Source organism: Saccopteryx leptura, chromosome 2, assembly GCF_036850995.1.
Source record: "Saccopteryx leptura isolate mSacLep1 chromosome 2, mSacLep1_pri_phased_curated, whole genome shotgun sequence".
Taxonomy (NCBI): Eukaryota; Metazoa; Chordata; class Mammalia; order Chiroptera; family Emballonuridae; genus Saccopteryx; species Saccopteryx leptura.
The window spans coordinates 213,995,456-214,017,746 of NC_089504.1; the positions used below are offsets into that span (position 1 = coordinate 213,995,456).

A 22,291-nucleotide genomic window follows, 5' to 3' on the forward strand; every position below is an offset into this window, starting at 1 on the left:
ACATATTTTATTTAAAAATGTATTGTATAATAAATATGTATTTTCCGATGGCTTTAGGCGACCCCTGTGTTTTGGTCGTTAGACCCCTGCCGGGGTCGCGACCCACAGGTTGAGAACCACTGGTCTACTGCAACCCTGACTATCCCCAAAGCTCCCGCAGTAACTCCCAAAGGCAACTGATTCCATTGAGGAAAGTCACTGATGCCTCACACCATTTACTTTATTTCATTTTTACGCTTCCTTTGAAAAATTCCGTGCTAATACTTCCCTTGAGCAAGGCAGTGCCTGTGCTCTAGCCTGCCCCGGAAAGCCCACCGGCCACTCACCTTCCGCCTTGTGCAGCTCCAGTGTCAGCCGTGTCTTGGCTGCGTTCTCCTCTTCCAGGTGTTCCAGTAACTCCTGGTGTTTTTTAACAACCTGGGCTGTCTCCTCTTTCTTACAGCTAAATTCCTTCTCAAAACAAGCATGTATCTGACGTGCTTCCTCCAGCTGAAAATTTGAAAATTGGAATTGCATATCAAAAATAATCAAAGCTTACATTAATCCCAATGGAATTCTACTTGCCTAAAATTCTGGTGAAATTATCAATACTCCATAAGAAGCATCACCGGTAGTGATCTGTTGCAAGTACCTGAATCAATAGTTCCCACCCCCAAACACCAGGTACAGGAAAGAACAGAGAGAGGCTGCGTCCACCTGGAGAATCAAAACATACATCCCCATCCTGCAGGTAAGAATCCCCACCCTGGTGAGAATCAGAAATGCCCAATGAAGATGGTCCGTCAATCTATCCAACCTACCAACTCATCCGCCCCTAGCCTTCTCTGAGACAGAGCATCAGGACACGGGCCAGAGTGTGGCCACAGAGCAGAGAATGAGTGGCAAGGCTGGTGCCAAGTAGGCCATGTCTCACCTGCCTGGAAGAGTCCAGAACCATCTCTAGGAGGCTGTCCACTGCCAGGCCAAGGCTCCGGTATATATTCCTGATGGGCTGCTCATACTCCAGTGTGCTTTCTGGGCTCATGAAAAAGCTTTCACAGATATGGCTACTGATCTCAGCCATATAAGACACTTCAGTGCATTCAGGCAAAGTTCTATCCAGCCCTGGCACGGATATATCAGGCCCAGGCCATGTTTCATCCCGTGCTGGTGCTACAAAGTGAACAAACACAAACGTCTGCACCACAGACAGACATACACACTGACCCAGACCTAGACGTCAGAGACAAGCATGCCCATGTACTAGGGACAGCACCCATTCTGAACAAGATGTGGGCCCACTGGTGCTGGCAGGAGAAGGGCTGCAGCCCAGGGAACAATTGGTACCATGGGTCTGGAGGCTGCACATGGCCTGTCCATTGCTCACCTGCAGAAGGGGCCTGGCCCCCCAGCCTCATGTCGGGCGGGCTCTTATCCTCCAGGCACAGCCCCACATTCTCACTGATCCGGCTCTTCAGGGCAATGGCAGCCTTCAGCATCTCTCCAAACAGGCCCAGAAGCCTCTGCAGGGTGTCCTGGAGAGCAATCCTGGGAAGGGAAACAGTGGGCAGCAGTCTTTAGCCTGGCCCCCAGCTGGGTGGCTCTGTGACAGGAGCAGAGCAGAACTTGTCACTGATGACTCTCATTTTTTAAAAATGCTGTTATTGTTCACTGAAGCATGTTTCACTAGAGTCAACCGCCAGCCAACCAGCACAAGGCAAGGGCTTCACATAGAAGCACCCCCACGGCTGCTCTCTGCTCAGATAGGGATGCACAAAACCTTCCCATCTCCCTGGCACAGCTGCCCTCACCCTCAGGGCCCTGCCCTTCACAAGACGTTTGTTCACACCAGACCCACAGCCCAGCTGCACAGAGGCTCTCCCAGGCCTCTCCCTGGGGCCATGTGGTCTATGAAGGTGGGTAAGGCTTGTTCTTCACAGGACCAGGACTCAGCCCTCCCTCTCTCCAAGCTGTACCTTTCCAGACCAGTCCTTCCAACTGGGACTCTTCTGTCTGTCACAGGGACCCTACCCAGGATGTAGCTATGGGCAAACTGCTACAGATGATGTGCACACAAGACGGGCAAAGTGGGGCCAAACTGGGCAGGACACAAGCCTGCCCACCCCAACCCATTCACATGTACACTGCCTACCAAGGGAACTGCACAGGCCCTGCTCCCAGCACGAGGAGGCACCACTGAGTAAAACAAAGCAGAGCTAATATTCCTAGTGAGAGACACAAGCAGGAAGTGCATGGAGACTGGCAGACAGTGGTCAGACAAACATGAAGAATGGAAATCCTAGGGACAAGTGGCTTGACAGCTCCCTGGCTGCTGCCCAGACCCCTGCCGGTGGCTACCAAGGATACAGAGAGGGTAGGCACAGCACATGCAGGGGCCCTTGGGTTAGTATACAGAAAAAGATGAGAAAACCACCACAAAGACAGTGGGTCAGGGAGGGCAGGTGTCAGCTCTGCTCTGAGAGAAAATGTCAAAAGGCTCCCTCATAACCAGCCCCCACCTCCTCCTTGCACCCTGCCTGGGCCGTGCTGGCTCCTGTCCTTGTGATGATCCCTCAAGCTGCCAGATGTTTGCAGATGTCTAGGCATCTGCAGCTGCTGCTCTCCTGGCAGGACAAACCTCCAAACACCTGGGTTTGTTTGCCCTCTGCTGTGCCCTCCCACATGCAGAGCTGGTGACCAAGGAGCCTGTCACACTCTGTCCTATATTCACCCTACTGCCTCACGGCAAGTGAGGAGCGCATATCAAACCACTAAGCAGCTACAAACATGTGCTAGAAAAGCATGAACATCTTCTCAAATAATTACAAAGCTTTCAAAAGAAAGAGACCCGGAAGGAACGCCGCACAGTTGGAAGGCCTGGACCCTGTACATCAAGCTCAGGAATAAGCCAGGCCTGCCTGTCCCATCTGGTCTCACATGACCCAAAGGTCAGTACAGGACAACCGGACAGGACCTGCATGGAGACAAGTTGGTGGCACAGCACAGGTGGCGGGGCCCAGAGAAAGACCTGCCACAAGCAGGATGCGGAGCAACTGCTGAGAGACACAAAAGTGAATTTCCTGACATCAGATACAAATAACTGAACAGTTCCAGCCGTGCTCCAGATCTGTATATAGGAAAAGCAAAATTAAACTAAGACAAAACCTGGAAGAAAAAACCTGTGTGGCATGAGAATAAACAAGACAAAGGGGCAGACCGCTAACTACATTTGTACTACAGCATCAAATTCTGTAATCCAGCAAAATGTGAGGCCTTGGCAAAGTGAGATGGTAGGTATATGCAGGTATCTGGACATTACTCAGTACTTTCCTCAATGTTTGAAAATTTTAAATTTTAAATTTAGGCCCTGGCCGGTTGGCTCAGTGGTGAAGCATCGGCCTGGCATGGAGTCCCGGGTTTGATCCCCGGCCAGGGCACAAAGGAGAAGCGCCCATCTGCTTCTCTATCCCTCCCCCTCCTTCCTCTCTGTCTCTCTCTTCCCCTCCCGCAGCTAAGGCTCCATTGGAGTAAAGTTGGCCCAGGCACTGAGGATGGCTCTGTGGTCTCTGCCTCAGGCGCTAGAATGGCCCTGGTTGCAATAGAGCAACACCACAGATGGGCAGAGCATCGCCCCCTGGTGGGTGTGCCAGGTGGATCCCGGTCGGGCGCATGCAGGAGTCAGTCTGACTGCCTCCTTGTTTCTAATTTCAGAAAAATACAAAAAATAAATAAATAAATAAATTTAAATTGTTACTTTAACCTTCTGAAATAAGAATCACGCAGCACAAGGTCCCCTCCCACCAGACATCAACATGCACGCGATGGCAGCAACAGAGCAGGGCACTGACCTTTCACTGTGAGACAGGTCCACATCTGACTTTAGCATCGAGATGAGGTTCGTGCCTTCCTGGTTCTCCCTGTCTCGCCTTTGCTGCAGTGTCTCCAGTTCTGAATGGTGCTCTTCTATCTCACGACTTAAGGATAAAATTTGATCTTTCAGCTGTTGAGGAAAAATTATTAAAGCTTTAGTTAAAATAATCACGTTAAACTTCTATAAGGAATTTCCACCATAATTTTCATCATCCCACTTAAAAATACGGCAAAATCAATCAAGACGGTGATTAAAGGTGAAAATAACTAATACAGTCTTTGATCCATTACTGCCTGCCTACAGAAACAGAACACATAACCCTTCCAGCTTGTCATCCCTGAGGGGAAAAGGAGCCAATTCACCCAAGGTTATTCTCACAATAACTCAAAACAAAATCCCTTTTCTGGTCATTCAGAATAAAAATCAACTGCTAGGCAAGTGAAGGCTCCTCTTACAAATTTCTCTCTAAAAACAAAGATCAATGATCACACTGTCTCAGGGGGCTGGGCAAATGGGCAGCACTGGCTCTCATCGGCTCCTGGGGCGCCAAGCAGCTTAGAGAAGTAACAAGTCGGCCCCTGAGCACATCACCAACAGCAGCTACTTCTCAGTTTCAGCCCAGTTTACTGACAAGAACATGGGCATCTTCCTCATGAAGGACGAAAGAACAGAGAATACAACAGAATACACACATGGGGCAACCAGGCACCCTAGTACCACCGCTCTGGAGAGATGGACAACCCATAGCTGAAAGGGACCTACAAGCTAATATGCCCATGGCCTTGGCCAGGAGGAGCCAGAAGGAGCCACAAGCAGGTGGAGAAGCAGTGCAGGATGGTGCCACACTGCCATGGATGTCTCTTCATCGTGAGCAGGTTTGCGAAGTGGGAAAAACGAACAAAGAAACACCAGCATGGGACCCATAAATGTTAGAAAATACAAAAAGAAAACAGTTATCGGAAAAAGAAGACTGTGATTTTGAAACTGATTTACTGTAGGGAATAACAGCAAACTAAACAGTTTCAATATTGTGCTTGGAGGAAAATTAGAAAAGAACAGGGATTCTATAAACCACTGATTTTTTCAGACTAACACACAGCAGCTGAAAAAATTTAAAGAGAACAAAACAGAATTACAAGTTTCAAGATGGCAAAAAAAATGTCCCAAAAATGAACAAACAACATCCAGAAGATGACACCAAACGCTGCCAGTAGATGGACCTGCATGTCCACACTACTCAAGGCCAGCTGTGGCTCCAGCTATCGGAGTGTGGATAGTGGATGGTGGATGGTGGTCAGTGGAAGGCTGATGCCTAGGGCCTTGCTTTGATGAGCCCCATAGCTGTGACCTTTGGGTCAGCCATGCCCATGACTGGAGGCCAGGACACACAGGCCACCAAGATGGCCGGTTCCACACAGAAAGCCTATGGGACAGCAGACTCTCCTCGGTCTGTCCCACACCTCCTCTGCCACAAGCACATAGTAGGTAGCGGGAAATCCTAATACATGATCAAAAAGAAGAGAAAGGCAAATGAACATCTTAATAAAACTGACTAAAAAATGGAAGAGAGAAATAGTTCTATTAAAATTTTTAAGTTAGATTGTTACTTTAAACATGTCCCCACCCTCTAGGGAGACATGCTCTTGTTAACTACCCTGTAATCTCATGCCCACCTTGTTTCCTTCCATTTTCATGTACTTTCCCTCACAGTCCCTCCTTAATTCCAAATGCACAGGGGAACTGCAAACTGTTACTGTTCAGAGCATCTGAGATCTTGCTTCTGGCATGACATCAGTTTGGTTCAAATAAACTGATAAAAATTCTCTACAGGTTTTATCTATTCTTACCTCAACATATATACATAGGAATATTCAGCCTTAAAAAGGAAGGACATTCTGACACCTGCTACAAGGATGGACCCTAAGGACATTATGCTCAGTGCTAGAACAGGTGACAAAATGACAAATACTATATGATTTCACTTCTTCAGATTCACACAAGCAGAAAACAGATGGTAAGTGCCAGGGGCAGGAGAGGGTGGTGGGAGTTACTGCTTAATGGGGACAGAGTTTCAGTTTGGGAAGATGAAAGTTTTAGAAATGGATGGTGGTGATGGTTGCATACGGTGTGAATGTTGTTATTACCCTGAACTGTACACTTAAAAATATGGTTAAAATGGAAAATTTCATGTTATGCATATTTTACCACACATACAAAAAGTGATGAGAAGCAAAGACATCCACACACCTGCAGAATTTGGTTGTTCTTCTCCTGAAGCTGCAGAGACAAAGACTCCTCCTCTTTTTGGTGAAGACACTGTGCCTGCTCACATTCCAGTCTGTGTATCTCTTTTTTATGCAAAGCAGCTCGTTCAAATTCACCCTGTACAAAAACATGATTAAGAACAAAAAGTCATTAAGGCATAAAATTATGCTTGTTCCATTTCTCTGCTGTTCACTAGAATTTAATTAATTCAACAAATATATATTGATCTATACTCTGTGCCAAAAAATTGTGATCAAAGTGCCAAGGCCACTATCCATAGTGAATATGCATCCAAATGCACTTATAATACAGGATATCAGAGAAACAGCGTATTGCCTTTTCCAATGGTCACATTAAGAAATTCTCCAATAGAGCATCAAGACCACCAAAACCCAAAATATTTAGAAATCTAAGTTCCTTTGGTTATAAAAAATAAACAATTTCTTCTTAAATAAAAAATGTTTTAATAAAGTTCACCTAACAAATTAGACTGTGTTAATGAAATAAGCTTATTCTAAAACTACAAAGGTAGCACTTCCAGAATGACAAAATAAGGACTTCCAAAAGCACTCTGGGGAACATTGACAAATTTGTCATCATCAGTCATAATCAACTTTTTCAGAGCTCTGGATATTAAGAAAGGCTTGCAAGAATCCAGAGTGTGTACAGTACTGAAAACAAAAGCTGGGTCTCTATCAGAGCAGCAAACTTCGGGGATATTTGAACCCAACCTAGTCCCATCACTCCAATCTCAGAACAGCCTTAAAAACTGCAGCCCAGCAGCCACTAGGGGGTGTCTAGAGCATCCCCAAAGTGCCACACCAACATCTGTCAGTAACTGACCTATCTAGCAGCTCACTGAAAAGCTCCATTCTCAGAGCTGGTCTTTATTTGATGTGAGGCAAAGCAAGCACCAACAGCTTAACATCACATGGCCTGAGACTTTGATAACGGTGCTAAAAGAAGCTGACCAAGCCTGACCTGGTGGTGGCGCAGTGGATAGAGCATCGGACTGGGATGCGGAAGGACCCAGGTTCGAGACCCCAAGGTCGCCAGCTTGAGTGCGGGCTCATCTGGTTTGAGCGAGGCTCACCAGCTTGGACCCAAGGTCGCTGGCTCCAGCAAGGGGTTGCTCAGCCTGCTGAAGGCCTGCGGTCAAGGCACATGTGAGAAAGCAATCAATGAACAACTAAGGTGTTGCAACGCGCAATGAAAAACTAATGATTGATGCTTCTCATCTCTCTCTGTTACTGTCTGTCTATCCCTCTCTGACTCACTCTCTGTCTCTGTAAAAAATAAATAAATAAATAAATATTAAAAAAAAAAAAAAGAAGCTGACCAAAAATCTTAAAAGAAAACAATAGAACCTGGATGTCAACAGGGAGCTTTAAAAAGCCCCAACACACTCCTGGAATTTTGAAGGCAAGTGCAGGCCTGTGCACACAGTCAAAGAGACCTGAGATGGCACTGGGCCCTCACCTCTCCCTTTCCTTGCACCTCTGTAAAAGCAGGAATGAAAGCTGAGGCAGAGCTCTTAACTGTCAGCCAGAGCACTGACATCAACAGCATGACCCAACTACAGCCCTCACAGCTTAGAGAATTATAAAAGGAACCAAACAGATATTCTGGAACTGAAAAGTACAATTACTGAAATGAAAACTTCATTAGAAGAGCTCAACAGCAGATATGAGTGGGCAGAAGAATCAGCAAACATGAAGACAGGTCATATGAGATTATTCAGTCTGGGGAGAAGAAAAAAAGAAGAAATAAAAGTAGAGCTTCAAAGGGCTGTGGGATACCCTCTAACACCAACATACACACAATGGGAATCCCAGAGGAGAGAAGAAATCCAATAGGACAGAAAGAATATTTGAAAATAAAAGGCCCAAAACTCTCTGCAAATTTGATTTAAAAAAATGGCCCTGGCCAGTTGGCTCAGCGGTAGAGCATCAGCCTGGCAGTTGGAAGTTCCTGGTTCAATTCCCGGTCAAGGCACACAGGAGAAGCAACCATCTGCTTCTCCACCCTCCCCCCCCAGTCATGGCTCAAATGGTTTGAGCAAGTTGGCTCCAGGTGCTGAGGATGGCTCCGTGGCCTCACCTCAGGCACTAAAATAGCTCAGTTGCTGAGCAACAGAGCAGCGGCACCAGATGGGCAGAGTATCACCGGGTAGGGGGCATGCCAGGTGGATCCCAGTTGGGGCACATGCTGGAGTCTGTCTCTGCCTCCTCACCTCTAACTTAATAATTTTTAAAAAAGGGAATCTACATACACAAGAAGCTCAATAAATTCCAAGCAGAATCAACTCAAAAGAGATCCATACCTTGACACATCATAAGCAAACTCTTGAAAGACTAAGAAAGAATCTTGAAACATCAAAAGGAAAGCAAGTCAACACAATGGACTCTCAGCAGATTAACAGTCAGCTGACTTCTCAACATAAACCAGAGGCCAAAAGGAAGTGCCTCAACTGTGGTGGCACAGTGGTGAGAGCATTGACCTGGAACTCTAAGGTCACTGGTTCAAAACCCTGGGTTTGCCTGGTCAAGGCACATATGACAAGAAATCAATGAACAACTAAAGTGAAGCAACTAAGAGTTGATACTTCTTATTCCCCTCTACCCTTTCTCTGTAAAATCAATTAATAAAATCTTTAAAAAAAAATAAAAGAGGCCTGACCAGGCGGTGGTGCAGTGGATAAGAGCATCATACTGGGATACGGAGGACTCAGGTTCAAGACCCCAAGGTCGCCAGCTTGAGTGCAGGCTCATCTGGTTTGAGCAAGGCTCATCAGCTTGAGCCCACGGTCACTGGCTTGAGCAAGGGGTCACTTGGTCTGCTGTAATCCCCCAGTCAAGGCACATATGAGAAATCAATCAATGAACAACTAAGGAACCACAACAAAGAATTGATGTTTCTCATCTCTCTCCCTTCCTGTCTGTCCCTCTCTCTGACTCTATCTCTGCCAAATTAATTAATTAATTTAAAAATAAATTAAAAAATAAAAGAGGCAGTGAGATGACATATTCAAACTGCTGAAAGAAAAAGACTGTCAGCCTAGAATTCTATACCCAGGCAACTATCTTTCCAAAATGAGAGAGAAATTAAGATATTCCCAGATAAATAAGAACTAAGAGAATTCATCACTAATGGACCTACCTTGAAGAAACACTAAAGGGAGTTCTTCAGGCTAAAATGAAAGGACCATTGAATAATAACTTGAATCCATGTGAAGAAATAAAGAACACTAGTAAAAGTAACTATACGGATAAATATAAAACACAAATAAATGTAGTTTTTGTTGGCAATTATTTTTTCTCCTATCAGATTTAAAAGCCAACTGCATAAAGCAATGAACATAAAATGCATACAGATGTACTTTGTATGACAATATTAGCACAAAAGAGGAAGAAAGAAGGAAGCTATATACATAGAATAATTTTTAAACTATTAATGTTAAGTTGGTACTAACATGAGCTAGATTCTATAAGGTATGCATTATACTCCCTAGGGAGAGCAATAAGAAAATAACTCAAAAATATATAAGAAAAATAAACAAAGAAAATTTTAAAAGAAGGCAGCAATTAAAGATTAGAGGGGGGGAAAAGATATTCAGATATACAGAAAGCAAAATGCAAGTACTGACCAGATGCTACAACAAATGTGAACCTAAAAGACGTGCTGCGAAGTGAAAGAAACCAAACACAAAAGGGCATACATATTGTATGGTTCATTTTCTACAAAATGTCCAGAAAAGGCAAATCTACAGAAAGTAGATTAGTTGTTGCCAGGGCTGTAAGAGGGTAGAGACTGCTCATGGGTGCGAGTGACACAAATGTTCCGGAATTAGACAGCAATGACAATTATACAATTTGATGAATATACTGAAAGCCTCTGAAATGTATAATTAAAGAGTGATTTTTATGGCATGGTATGTGATTCTATCTCAATAAAACTATCATTAAAAAAAACAAAACAAACCTACACTAAAAATCATCATGAAAAATGAAAGTCTAATACAGACATCCATTGTGAAAACAGCTCATTAAAACAGGAAGGAAACTTGCTGTGCCTGCTGAGTCAGCAAAGCATGGCAATAAGACAAATGTTCTCCAAATTAAAATATTTCACAATTTCTTAGCAGAAAAGGTATCCCAACAAGCCAATTTATATTAAAAATAAGTTTTAAAAGTTGCCAAAAAATGTTTCTAAAATAATGAAAATAGTTTAATTTTGCATATAAAATTTAGAACAAAATTTTATTCACTTTGCAGATGAGAAAGCACAGCAATAAAACAGGTCACCTTCAGCAGTGCGACTTGTGGCACTCGCGCTGCCTCAGACTGGCAGGTCAGTGGCTATGCTTCCTAACCACCAAGCCCCTGCCCCTCCTTCTCTTCCAGGTTGGCTAGGAGAGCTGACCGCAGGGCCTCAAACCCCATGACACCAAGGCACCCCACGTGGTTGAGGAAGGAGGTCAACACCAAGCTCCAATCTTACATGGGCATGTGTTGATTCTGCAGATCACCCTTATTCCACATTATTTTCACAGTGAGGGCTCACACACAGGGGTCAAACTACTACTCACAGAAAACTGAGCCACTGTTCATTAGCTCTGAGTTCCCACCTCAACAATAATGATCACAAATCAGGGCCTCCCTGGCAAAACACTAAAATCACACCATTTGTGAATCAGCACAGATCGTTTTTATAAACTTTCTCTCCTGAAATAAGTTTAATTCCAATCCTTTAAAAGGAAGTATTCAAATGCAATTTCCGAATTATGACACTGCAAAGTCTACAGAGTACTTAAATTGTCTCGTTTATACCAGAAGACCACCTCACCGGAAAAACAGGTGATCCAGATCATAAACAGCTAGGAAGGGCACTGCAGTGCTGAGAATAACCGCATCTGACCAGGGATACTGACTGGTGAGTATGAGAACAAACCCCAGCACCAGCGGGCACCAGATTGCAGGGCCCTAGCCAGAGGACAGGAGCCTTTGTCCCTTTCCCCAAAGATACCCCACATGCAATATTTCCACCCACAATGAAGGACAGTGGGAAAAATAGGATAACATCAATTCCCAAGAAAAGGTAAATCTCCCCAGAACATTCTAGGTCAGAATGCAGTCAAGCTGGAAACCGAGCCACAGCAGGTCAGCTCTCTGGGCCTCAGGGCCCCAACACAGACACCAGGGTGCTTCCCTCAGCACCTTGAGCAAGCAGGTCCTAATGGCAAACGTGTGCTCACTGCCACCCATTAAATGCTCTGGCTAAGAGGCAGGGGGCTAGGCCCTGGCTGGTTTGCTCAGTGGTAGAGCGTCAGCCCAGTGTGCAGATGTCCCGGGTTCAATTCCTGGTCAGGGCACAAAGAAGCACCCATCTGCTTCTCCATCCACCATTACCCCTCTCGTTTCTCTCTCTCTCTCTTCTTCTTCTCCCCTCCTGCAGTCATGGCTTGATTAGAGCAAGTTGGCTCCAAGTACTGAGGATGGCTCCATGGCCTCCACCTCAGGTGCTAAAAATTGGCTCCAGTTGCTGAGCAAAAGAGTAGTGGCCCCAGATGGGCAGAGCATCACCCGGTAGTGGGCTTGTCAGGTGGATTCCGGTCAGGGCACATGCGGGAGTCTGTCTCAGCCTAGCCTCCTCACACTAAAAAAAAATAAAAAAATAAAAATGGAACTGCCTTATGAACACAGCAATTCTACTTCTGGGTATTTATCCAAAAGAAAATAAAAACATTAATTTGAAAAGATATATGCACCTTTGTGTTCATTACATCATTTTTTTACTACAGCCAAGATATGGAAGCAACCTAAATTGTTATCAATAAATAAAAAAATTAAAAACACATGATATATGTGTGTATATATATATTATATATATATGCATTGTGTGCGTGTGTATATGTAAATATACCACTCACAAAAATTAGAAAATACTTTCAAAATGAGTATGAAGCAATAAAATATCCCCTAATTTTGCCCTGGCCAGTTGGCTCAGTGGTAGAGCGTCGGCCTGGCGTGCAGAAATCCCGGGTTCGATTCCCGGCCAGGGCACACAGGAGAAGCGCCCATCTGCTTTTCCACCCCTCCCCCTCTCATTCCTCTCTGTCTCTCTCTTCCCCTCCCGCAGCTGAGGCTCCATTGGAGCAAAGATGGCCCGGGAGCTGGGGATGGCTCCTTGGCCTCTGCCCCAGGTGCTGGAGTGGCTCTGGTCGCAACAGAGCGATGCCCCGGAGGGGCAGAGCATCGCCCCCTGGTGGGCAGAGCGTCGCCCCCTGGTGGGCGTGCCGGGTGGATCCCGGTCGGGCGCATGTGGGAGTCTGTCTGACTGTCTCTCCCCGTTACCAGCTTCAGAAAAAAAAAAAAGAGAAAAAAAAATATTCCCTAATTTCTGTGAGCGATATATTATTCAGCCATGAAAAATAATCAAATCTTACCATCTGTAACAGCCTCAATGGATGTGGAGGCTATATATGCTTAATAAAATAAGTCAGATAGGGAAAGACAAATAAGGTATGATCTCACTTATACATGAAATCTGAAAAAAAAACAAAATCAAAACCAACTGAGCTCATGGATGTAGAGAACAGATGGTGGTTGCCAGAGGGGATGAGTGAAAGAAACAGATGCTGTAGGTCAAAAGATACAAACTTCCAGTTATTAGTAAGTCCAGGGACATCACATACAGCATAGTAACTTGTGGGCAACACTGCTGAGAGTAAATCTTAAAAGTTCTCATCACAAGAAAAAAATTTTGTTAACTATGTGTGGTGATGCCAACTAGACTTACTATGGTGATCACTTTGTAATATGAATATCAAACCATTACAATGTCCACCTTGGACTAATACAATTTTAAGTGTCAATTACATGTCAATAAAACAAAACTGCTGTGTCACCTCATGCTGCTCCAGTTGGAAGCTGAGCTGATCAAGGTGGTCTCTTCTTTCTTTTTCAGGCATCTCTTCTAAGACTGCACTGGACGAACTAAGAGAGAAAATACACCCTGAAAACCTTACACATGGCACTTTTACATCTGAATTCTTTGCTGTCCCTGGGATCTGACCACATGGAAGAAGAAAACCCTTCGTGCTCCTTCCATTGCAATCCAATTTGCATCAAAGGCAGGACACTGCAGCTGACTGAACTATATGATGGTGACCACAGCCAATATCACAGCAGTGGGGACCCTGGGGCAGCACAGGATCCCACCTGCCTGCATGCACTGCCACCAGCCACACATCATTTGCAGCCTGTCGTGTGAGTCAGTCAGACTCAGCTCCTATCTCTAATGTCTTCTTGTTTTGAGTCTCAAACAAAAAAATGTTTCTAGAATACCAGGTTATTCATCTCTATTGGTGTGAAATAACAAGCAAAACTAGATTTCAGCGGTGGTGAATATACAATTTACAGATGATGTATTATAGAACTGATACCTATATAATCTTATTAACCAATGTCACCCCAATAAATTCAATTTCAAAAATTAAAAAAAAAAATTAGCCTAAACATATAAGGATGAAATGGGAGAATAGAGAAAGGTAAAACTGTTGAAGTATTAAAACTAGATTGCCAGAGAGACAAATTCTTGTGCCTTTTCATTGGAATAGGCAATGCCTCTGAAGTGTATAAAGATCAGGGCAGCTGCAATCAACCTTCATTACACAGATATAACATTTTGGATTCTGAGAGTAAGCTCTAAAAAAAACCCAAAAAACAAACAAAAAAACAGATTTTAGTTCAGCTCAAGGTTCTTATATTACAAATACATAGTCAAGACAACAACCGCTCTATTTACCTGATTTCCAGGAACTCCAGAGGAGAGTCCTCCTTCACCTCCTGCAGCCGCTGCTGTAACAGAGTCAGGTCTTCCTGGTAATTTTTTTCAGCATCCCTCAATTTCTTTTCAAAGTAAAGTCTCAGCTGCTCCAGCTCAGACTCATGCTCAGTTTTCGCCCGTTGCTGCTGCTGCTCAAAGTCTCGCTGCAGGTGTTCTAAATCTTCCACCTGAGACACTCGAGCCAGGAGCTGCTCCCGTAAGGCTTTATAGGATGGAATTAAGCCACCACATTAAACAGAACAGTAAGGAAACACTAGGAGATATTGAAGGTCCTGGAGCATGGTGCAACGGGCTGGATTCTGAAGGTCCCCAACTCCAGAACCTGTGACTACAGCTAATGCTATGTGACATGGGGACCTCCACAGGGAGATAACGGCCACCTCAGCACTCTCAGGCTGCAGAGAGAAGCCCAAGAGACAACGTGTGAGAAGCATCCCATGTGCTATAGGCTCTAAAGATGGTGGGGTCATGCAGGAAGGTAAAATGGGTGGCCTCTAGGATCTGAGAGCAGTCGAAAGTCCACCAGCAAGGACAAGAGACCTGTCCTACACACACAGGAACTGGATTCTGCCATACCTGGGTGAGCCAAGGCAAGGGACAACCCGGCAACTCAATTTCGGATTTGGGTAACCCTGGGCAGAAAGTGCCACCATGCCGCCTGAAACCTCTGACCCACAAATCTGAAAGCCACATGTTGTTTAGAAGCCACCAAGTCTGTAATACTTTGTTAATGGCAACAGTAATGCAGACCAGATGAGTGTGTCACCATTGTTGTTTTAATCAAGTGAAGGTTGCCAGCTAGTCAATAATAATTAGCCTTCACATAACATGACATAAATAGTTCGTTATCCCAGAGATTTCATATCAGAGTTCCCTGTGAGGGTCTGTTGGAAGAACTGTGTTAGGCTTGCTCACTGCACTTTCCATGATTAGTGTGTGAGCACGTGGCAGAGACATTGTGTGTAGCCTACATAAGCCTAATGGTACTTTCCCTCAGAGTGGATTGCAGACTGCTCACCCACCATTATGAGGGGCCATTTTGCTGTTCATTCGCCTGCTGCTGTAAGAAGTGGTTTTCCCCAGCCTATTTGCTTGTCCGCCATTGTGAGAATCTTAATAAATGAGAATGGCCCAAAGCTTTCCAGCTCCGCAGTTCCTGTACAGTCTGCCCGAATCCAGTGTGAACCTGCCTAGCCTTGGCCACCGGCATTACAGGGTCCCTACATACAAGTGTTAAGATTTGCAGCAAACACACTACAGCTAGAACACATGCATGAAGTCATATACAGGTTAGTCCATCAGCGTCACCTGTGGCTTCCAGCAGTGACATAAAGACTTGAAGGGAAGGCTGAGCGACAGGCTGATAGGGCACAGGGCGGCAAAGGCGTGGCCTTATTCACCACCACGTAGCAGACAGTTTCTGATCCTTTTTCCTCTCTGGTTTTTGTTCCCCATAACCCTTACCCAGTAAGCTCAATCACCAGATTTAAAACACTGTCTGGAGATTAGCAGCATAAGCACATGCCTCTGTCCCCCTAGCCTCATCTCCTGACTTCCCCCAGGTGAAGGTACCACTAGGGACCAGAGGCCACTATGACACAGTCCTGTAAGGGGACACAGATAAGCTGCCCTCAGTAAAGGTGGCCACAGTCACAGGGCCTAGAGACTCAGGATTCACACTCTAACACTAGAGCTTGGGGCAACAGGAATCTGTCCCAGATGAGCCCAAAGGCTCCACATGGAAGGTTCACCTGTGACCCCAGGTGCCAGCTGAGAACTGAGCTTATAGAACACTCAGCTGCAGCTTTTGGCAGAAGCACACATACTCCACAGGTGCCTGACATCAACAAGAGCAAACTATTACTCAGCTTGCTTAGCATGAAACCAAGGCTCCTACCCACAAGCAAACCCCACCTCAAACCACATGCACCCAATCTTTAGGAACATTACAAATCACTCTTTGCGTTCACTACAACTGCTACATCCTCACTTGGGGTTCCAACAATTAAAAACACACAACCTCAGGTTTTGAGGCCCTGAATCCTCAACACGGAACTCCTCACCACTCAGCTCCTGTCTGTCGGTCCTTGAGGATTCAAGCTGGGACCACAGGAGTCTGACTTCCTCTTGTAACTGAGTTTTCAGCTCTTCATAAGATGCTTGGAGGTTCTCCAACTAGAAAAGAAAGGCAACCGTAAGAAACCAACTGAGACTGAGCCCTGAGACTGAGATGCACAAGAAAGCATGTGGAGAAAAAGCTCAAATCCCAAACGTCCAGCCTAGGGAACACCAGCAACGGCAGCACCAGAGAAAGACTAGGACTGATCGTGTTGGAAGGCACCATTTCTCTGTCACCTTTGCAGCACCTGGAACTTCTCTCACAGATCGCCAGCTCAGGCCCTTAGCCTTGTCTCCTGCAAAAACCACTTCTCACTGACCAAGGACAAGAACTTTCTCTATTGTCCTTCTAAACAGTCAGGGGAGCGCTGACTGGGGTGGGGGACCAGGCCCCACAAGGTGGGTACGTTGGCTCCCCTCCCAGGCAGCCAATTGGCACTGACCACAAGGCTGTTTCCCAAGAGTTCCCCCACTTGTCAAATTTAATATGTTCTGCCCCATGGGCCTTTCCTTCTCATCTATGATCACAGCCCTCCCTCATCCCTTGATAGGTATGTTTAGGATGTCTGCATTTCTTGGTCAAACTTCCTGTGAAGTGGCTTCTTTCAGGGGTAAACGAGCTGGCATACCAAGTCCAAGTTGCATGCCAGCCACCCTGGGAGAGAGAACCGAGAGCTGAGAGCAGCTCCAACCCACCTACTCGCATGGGGGCTTGAGGTAAGCAGAGTCAACTGGCCTGAGTGAAGACAGCGCTAGCCTTGAGGTCCCTGTAGCCTTTTCTTATCCAGGACACAAGGCACCCTCCTGTCGTCCCTTTCTCATCAGGGAGGTGATATGTGCATGGCCTTGGCCTAATGAGGCAGAGGGAGTGAGTGCAAGAGCTACAGGAGCCAGAGATAACCGACCCCGCCTGGGCTCAACTCCACCCTCCTCATCTACCAACCTATAGGCCACAGTTGACTTCATCCCTAGTTACTTTCTTTTTAATTTCTTAAACCGATGCACTGCCTGGTTCTTGAGTTTGATGACAGAAGCACTTCAGGTCTTAGCAGATCTGGCCACATCGCCCCCATTCTGATATGAAGCATTTCATTGGAAAAAGAGTTCTGAACACATAAGCAACAGAACTGTTTCTGCTTAACGTTTCTTAGGAATTTCTTTAATGAATTATGGTCAGAGCTTGTGCCCTCCCACCCTAATACCTGGAGTCTGTAAATGTCTCAGGGGCACTTAGAATTCTCTGTATCTAAGACTGAACATAATTTCATCAACCTTATTATAGACTCTGTACCCTCACTTCACCTACCAACTCCAGCAAATACTGACAGTCACTTTAAGTAAATAACAGAATGTAAAATGCCCTCGATCTAAAATCTCTCCTAATTAAAGTAAATAGTTACTCGCACACCTCCAGCTGCTTTTCTCTTTCCTTCTCTCCGAGTCTCAGGCCCAGATCCTCTGCGTGCTGGCAGCGCTCAGATTGCAGGTCTTCCTGGAGCTTCTTCACAGTGGCATCATGTTGAACCTGCAGAGCCTGGAGGGACACTGAAAAGCACAGACTGTGCTCAGCTTACAGCACGTGTCAGTGGCATGACAGCACTGAGAGCAGGACCTCCCACTCAAGCCCCCAGACTCCTTTCGGTCCCATTCTCAGCATCCCTACTCTTCTCGGGACAGGGGTAGAGGGTACAGGCCAGCCGATGAGCAGAGAACTGCTCTAACAGAGAGGTCTTAGGTAATAGGCAATCCCAAAAGTACTGTTTTGGTAGCAATTTAATGATGGACTATACAAAAACTGTCTCTGAGCTTCAGGAAAGTTTAGAAAACCTGAGAGACCTGTGGACATAGTCTGTGGCTGACTGTGTCACAGCAGCCTCGTACCTCTGTACTATAGGGGTGTCACATGTACTGTTGTTATCTGGTATTTGAGCACATAGGCAATTGGTGTTCAACCCACCACAAATCTGGCAAGTCACAGGCAAAGTCCAGAATTACATAGGAACGTTTGGTCCCCCTTTCAGAACTGCTCATCTGAATTACATACTCACATTCTGCCTGACTTTTGGCTTGAAAAATCTTCTCCAGCTCAGCTTTCTGTTCTGCCAATTCTTTCTTAAACTGGCTTTGTAAATTCTCCAATTCTGACTGATGTTTCGCAGTTAACTCTTTGCACAGGCTTTCTACGCATAAATTCCTCTCGGACTCCCAGTCCTGCTTCAAGGTCTAATTTAAATAATAAAAAAAGGAGAGTATGACCCTGGCCCAGTAGCTCAGTTGGTTAGAACAGTGGTTGGCAAACTCATTAGTCAACAGAGCCAAATATCAATAGTACAATGATTGAAATTTCTTCTGAGAGCCAAATTTTTTAAACTTAAACTATATAGGTAGGTACATTCCTTATCAAGGTAGCACCCGCATGTGGTATTTTGTGGAAGAGCCACACTCAAGGGGCCAAAGAGCTGCATGTGGCTCGCAAGCTGCGGTTTGCCAACCACTGGTAGAACATCATCCCAATATGCCAAGGTTATGGGTTTGACCCCCAGTCAGGGCACATACAGGAATCAACCAATGAATGCACAACTGGAATAACAAATCAATGTTTCTCTCACTAAAATCAATAAATAAAAATTTTAAAAAAAGAAAAGAAAAATGGCTCCGGTTGCAACGGAGCAACACCCCAGATGGGCAGAGCACTGCCCCCCGGTGGGCATGCTGGGTGGATCCCGGTCGGGCGCATGCAGGAGTCTGTCTGACTGCCTCCCTGCTTCTAACTTCAGAAAAACACACACACACAAAAACCACACAGAAAAAACTAGGCAGTCATTCCCTGCCCAGACCAGACTGTCACCATAGGAAACTGGCTCTAAATGTCCAGCTAGACCCTCCCCTATAGCTGAAAGGGATAGGACTGGAAGTACCTGCAAAGCAAACAGCAAATGAAAAGAAGGACCACCTGCCTGGAAACAGAGTCTATCTCTAAACGCACAGAACAGAAGCATGGTCACTCTCAGAGATTCAGGCACCTGCCCCCACAGAGACCATGATGTCACTGACCTAGGTAACCTAAGAAATGAGTTCCGTTCCAACTATCCAGCTCAAAGGTGTAGGGGGTAGAGCACAGCCATCCAACCTAGGGTCTCTGTCTTCCACCAAGTGCCTGACCAGAGCAGCCAGGACAGAAATGCTCACAAGCCCCACCATCACACGTCTCCTAACACCGCCCATGTTTCCTGATGTCACCCGTTTCCTCTACCACCACCAGTGCCAATGGCCACTCCACAAATGTAGCTTTCAGAAAGGGCCAGGTCACAAGAATCAGAAGTTACAGTGAAAGGCTTCCTCAGAAAAGAGAAAGTCGTACCCTAAAACATAATTCTTTCCCTAAAAGGGGAGTGTAAAGTGGAACAGCAGGACAATTACAGGCCACATCGGTGCGGTCAGCACTGTGAATAGCCGACCATGGTGCACACTGGGACGGACATCCTCACCTGGCTGCTTCATCCTTGAGGCACAGCTCTTTCCTGAGGCTCCCCACAGTGTCCCAGCACATGCACCCCCTCTTCTCCCTTAATCACTACAGCCCACACCCCCCTGTGTGAGGACATAGGTCTGTGTCCCAAGAACAGTGAGGGCCAGGTCACAGAAGCCACGCAGAAAATCAAACTTGAGATGGAAGAGCCTCATGTTACACAAGTCATTCTGACAAATTTAAATTAAAAAAAGAGAAGAATCTTTACCTTTGAAAGAAAACACAACAAACTCCTACCAACACAGCCAACTAAGGTGACTGGGTTTGGGTTGGACCAAGATGAGGGGCTTTCTGTGGGACTTCCTAGTGGAGGGGGCAAACTGGTGGGATGGGTAGAAAAGGAAAAATCCTGTACATACAGAATGGCATTTTATAGTCAGATACCTGTATTATCTGGATGTTTCTCTCCATTTCTAATTGTAACTTCTCCTTCAGCTCAGCTGCAAGAAAAACATAAAAAGTCACTCAGATAACTGAGTGTCAGGCTCTTCCACAATCTGATCAACCAGGAGACGAGGGGCTCCTGGCTCCTGCACGCTGCTCCACGGCCACCCGCCATCATTAACAGGATAAGATGCATCTACAAGGCAGAAGTATGATGATGTCTGGTGTAAATAAATTATATTTGTGCCCAAACCAAGGACTGCAAGATGTATAGCCAGCAGGATAATCTGAGACAAGTGGGCAAGGCTAGCTCCAGACTGCACAGTCATTGAGAGCCTTCACCTGCCTGCTCTCTGGTAACGGGGACCTTGGCCCAGACTCCAGGCTAGGTGTTGAAAGACAGATAAAGGCATTCTAGGAGCCAACAACTCCAAACCCTGAGAGGGAAGCAACACAATTAAAAAGGAGTAGACGCTGGAAAGAGGAGAGAAACGTGAAGGGACCCATGGGCATGGCCAACTGAGGAATGAGATGTGGGTGTACAACTGGAGATCAGAGCACCAGGTAGAGATGGCAAGAGCCTCAGGCAGAGACCAAGGTGGAGCTGGGGAGAGGTGGTGCCACATGTGAACAGTGAGGGCAGCCTGAGCTAATCCAGAAAAGGGTCAGGTGCCAGCCTGAGGACTGGTACCATGCTGTCCACAGAGGCCAGGCCATGGCAGAGCTTCTCAGAGCAGAGGGCAGGCGTGGGCCTCTCTACAAACCTGCTCCTGGGTGCCATGGAAAAGAGAAGACAGCTTTGGGAGTGGCCCAAGGCAGCAGAGCATGTTTTGGTTTGTTTTTGTTTTTATAAAGATTTTCTTTATTCATTGTAGAGAGCAGAGAGAGAGAGAGAGCAAGGGGGAGGAGCAGGAAGCATCAACTCCCATATGTGCCTTGACCAGACAAGCCCAGGATTTTGAACCAGCGACCTCAGCGTTCCAGGTCAATGTTTTATCCACTGTGCTACCACAGGCCAGGCTTGTTTTTGTTTTTTACAAAGACAAAGAGAGAGTCAGAGAGAGGAATAGATAGGGACAGACAGACAGGAACGAAGAGAGATGAGAAGCATCAATCATTAGTTTTTTGTTGCGACACCTTAGTTGTTCATTGATTGCTTTCTCATATGTGCCTTGACCGTGGGGCTGCAGCAGACCGAGTAACCCCTTGCTCGAGCCAGCAACCTTGGGTCCAAGCTGGTGAGTTTTGCTCAAACCAGATGAGCCCACACTCAAGCTGGTGACCTCAGGGTCTCGAACCTGGGTCCTCCGCATCCCAGTCCGACGCTCTACCCACTGCGCCACCGCCTGGTCAGGCTGCATGTTTCTTATTTAAAAAAAAACAACAACATAAAAATGGGTGGAAAACAATGTTATTTGCATTTGCTTGAATATAAATGAAGACACACAGGACAGCACACAGGAACCTGAGGGGAGATCCAGAAGGAGGCCGCCTTTACACATCTGCAACTGGCACGCTGCTTATTTTTTTTTAAAGGAAAAAAATCAGCCATAGGGCAGATAATCAGGTGCTCATGCCAGCAGGAAAAGAGGATGACTATCAGGGGGTGCGGCTTCCTTTTGGGGCGATAAATGTTCCAAACACAGATTGTGATGTATATATGACTACGGATCCACTCAAAGCCACTGACACGACACTTTAAATGGGTGAATTGTCTAGTATGAGAATTACTGTTCAGTAAAGCTACTATTTAAAAACATGTTTAGCCTGACCAGGCGGTGGTGCAGTGGATAGAGCATTGGACTGGGATGCAGAGGACCCAGGTTCGAGACCCTGAGATCACCAGATTGAGCGCGGGCTCATTTGGTTTGAGCAAAAAGCCCACCAGCTTGAACCCAAGGTTGCTGGCTCCAGCAAGGGGTTACTCGGTCTGCTGAAGGCCCACGGTCAAGGCACATATGAGAAAGCAATCAATGAACAACTAATGTGTTGCAACGTGCAATGAAAAACTAATGATTGATGCTTCTCATCTCTCTCCGTTCCTGTCTGTCTGTCCCTGTCTATCCCTCTCTCTCTGAAAATACAAAAAATGTTTACAAAAAGTAGCACTACTTTAACAAAAAATGTACATAAAAATCTTTAAAATGGAAAACATGAAAATATATTTTAGACACAAAAAGCTAAGTCTAGGTGAGAGAATCAGGAGATAGACTCCTAGGCAGCCCACCAGGAGCAGAGAGGAGCCTGTGGAATGTAGGAGTCTGTGTCCAGGAACACCTGGGTCGGCTGGACAAAGC

General features: G+C 45.8%; 1 protein-coding gene across 2 annotated transcripts in view; it reads right to left on the reverse strand.

The window, feature by feature from the left end:
• Positions 1-22,291, reverse strand: part of PCNT (pericentrin) — a 109,330-nt gene that overhangs the window by 63,149 nt on the left and 23,890 nt on the right. For both annotated transcript variants that reach the window (XM_066369957.1, XM_066369958.1), the window contains exons 6-16: positions 19,995-20,050; positions 18,130-18,304; positions 17,490-17,626; positions 16,027-16,138; positions 13,922-14,165; positions 13,023-13,110; positions 6,098-6,232; positions 3,828-3,979; positions 1,367-1,527; positions 914-1,152; positions 327-489 (exon numbers count right to left, since the gene is read on the reverse strand). In XM_066369957.1, coding sequence (XP_066226054.1) covers positions 327-489; positions 914-1,152; positions 1,367-1,527; positions 3,828-3,979; positions 6,098-6,232; positions 13,023-13,110; positions 13,922-14,165; positions 16,027-16,138; positions 17,490-17,626; positions 18,130-18,304; positions 19,995-20,050 — 1,662 coding nt within the window. The remainder of the gene's footprint in view (positions 1-326; positions 490-913; positions 1,153-1,366; positions 1,528-3,827; positions 3,980-6,097; positions 6,233-13,022; positions 13,111-13,921; positions 14,166-16,026; positions 16,139-17,489; positions 17,627-18,129; positions 18,305-19,994; positions 20,051-22,291) is intronic.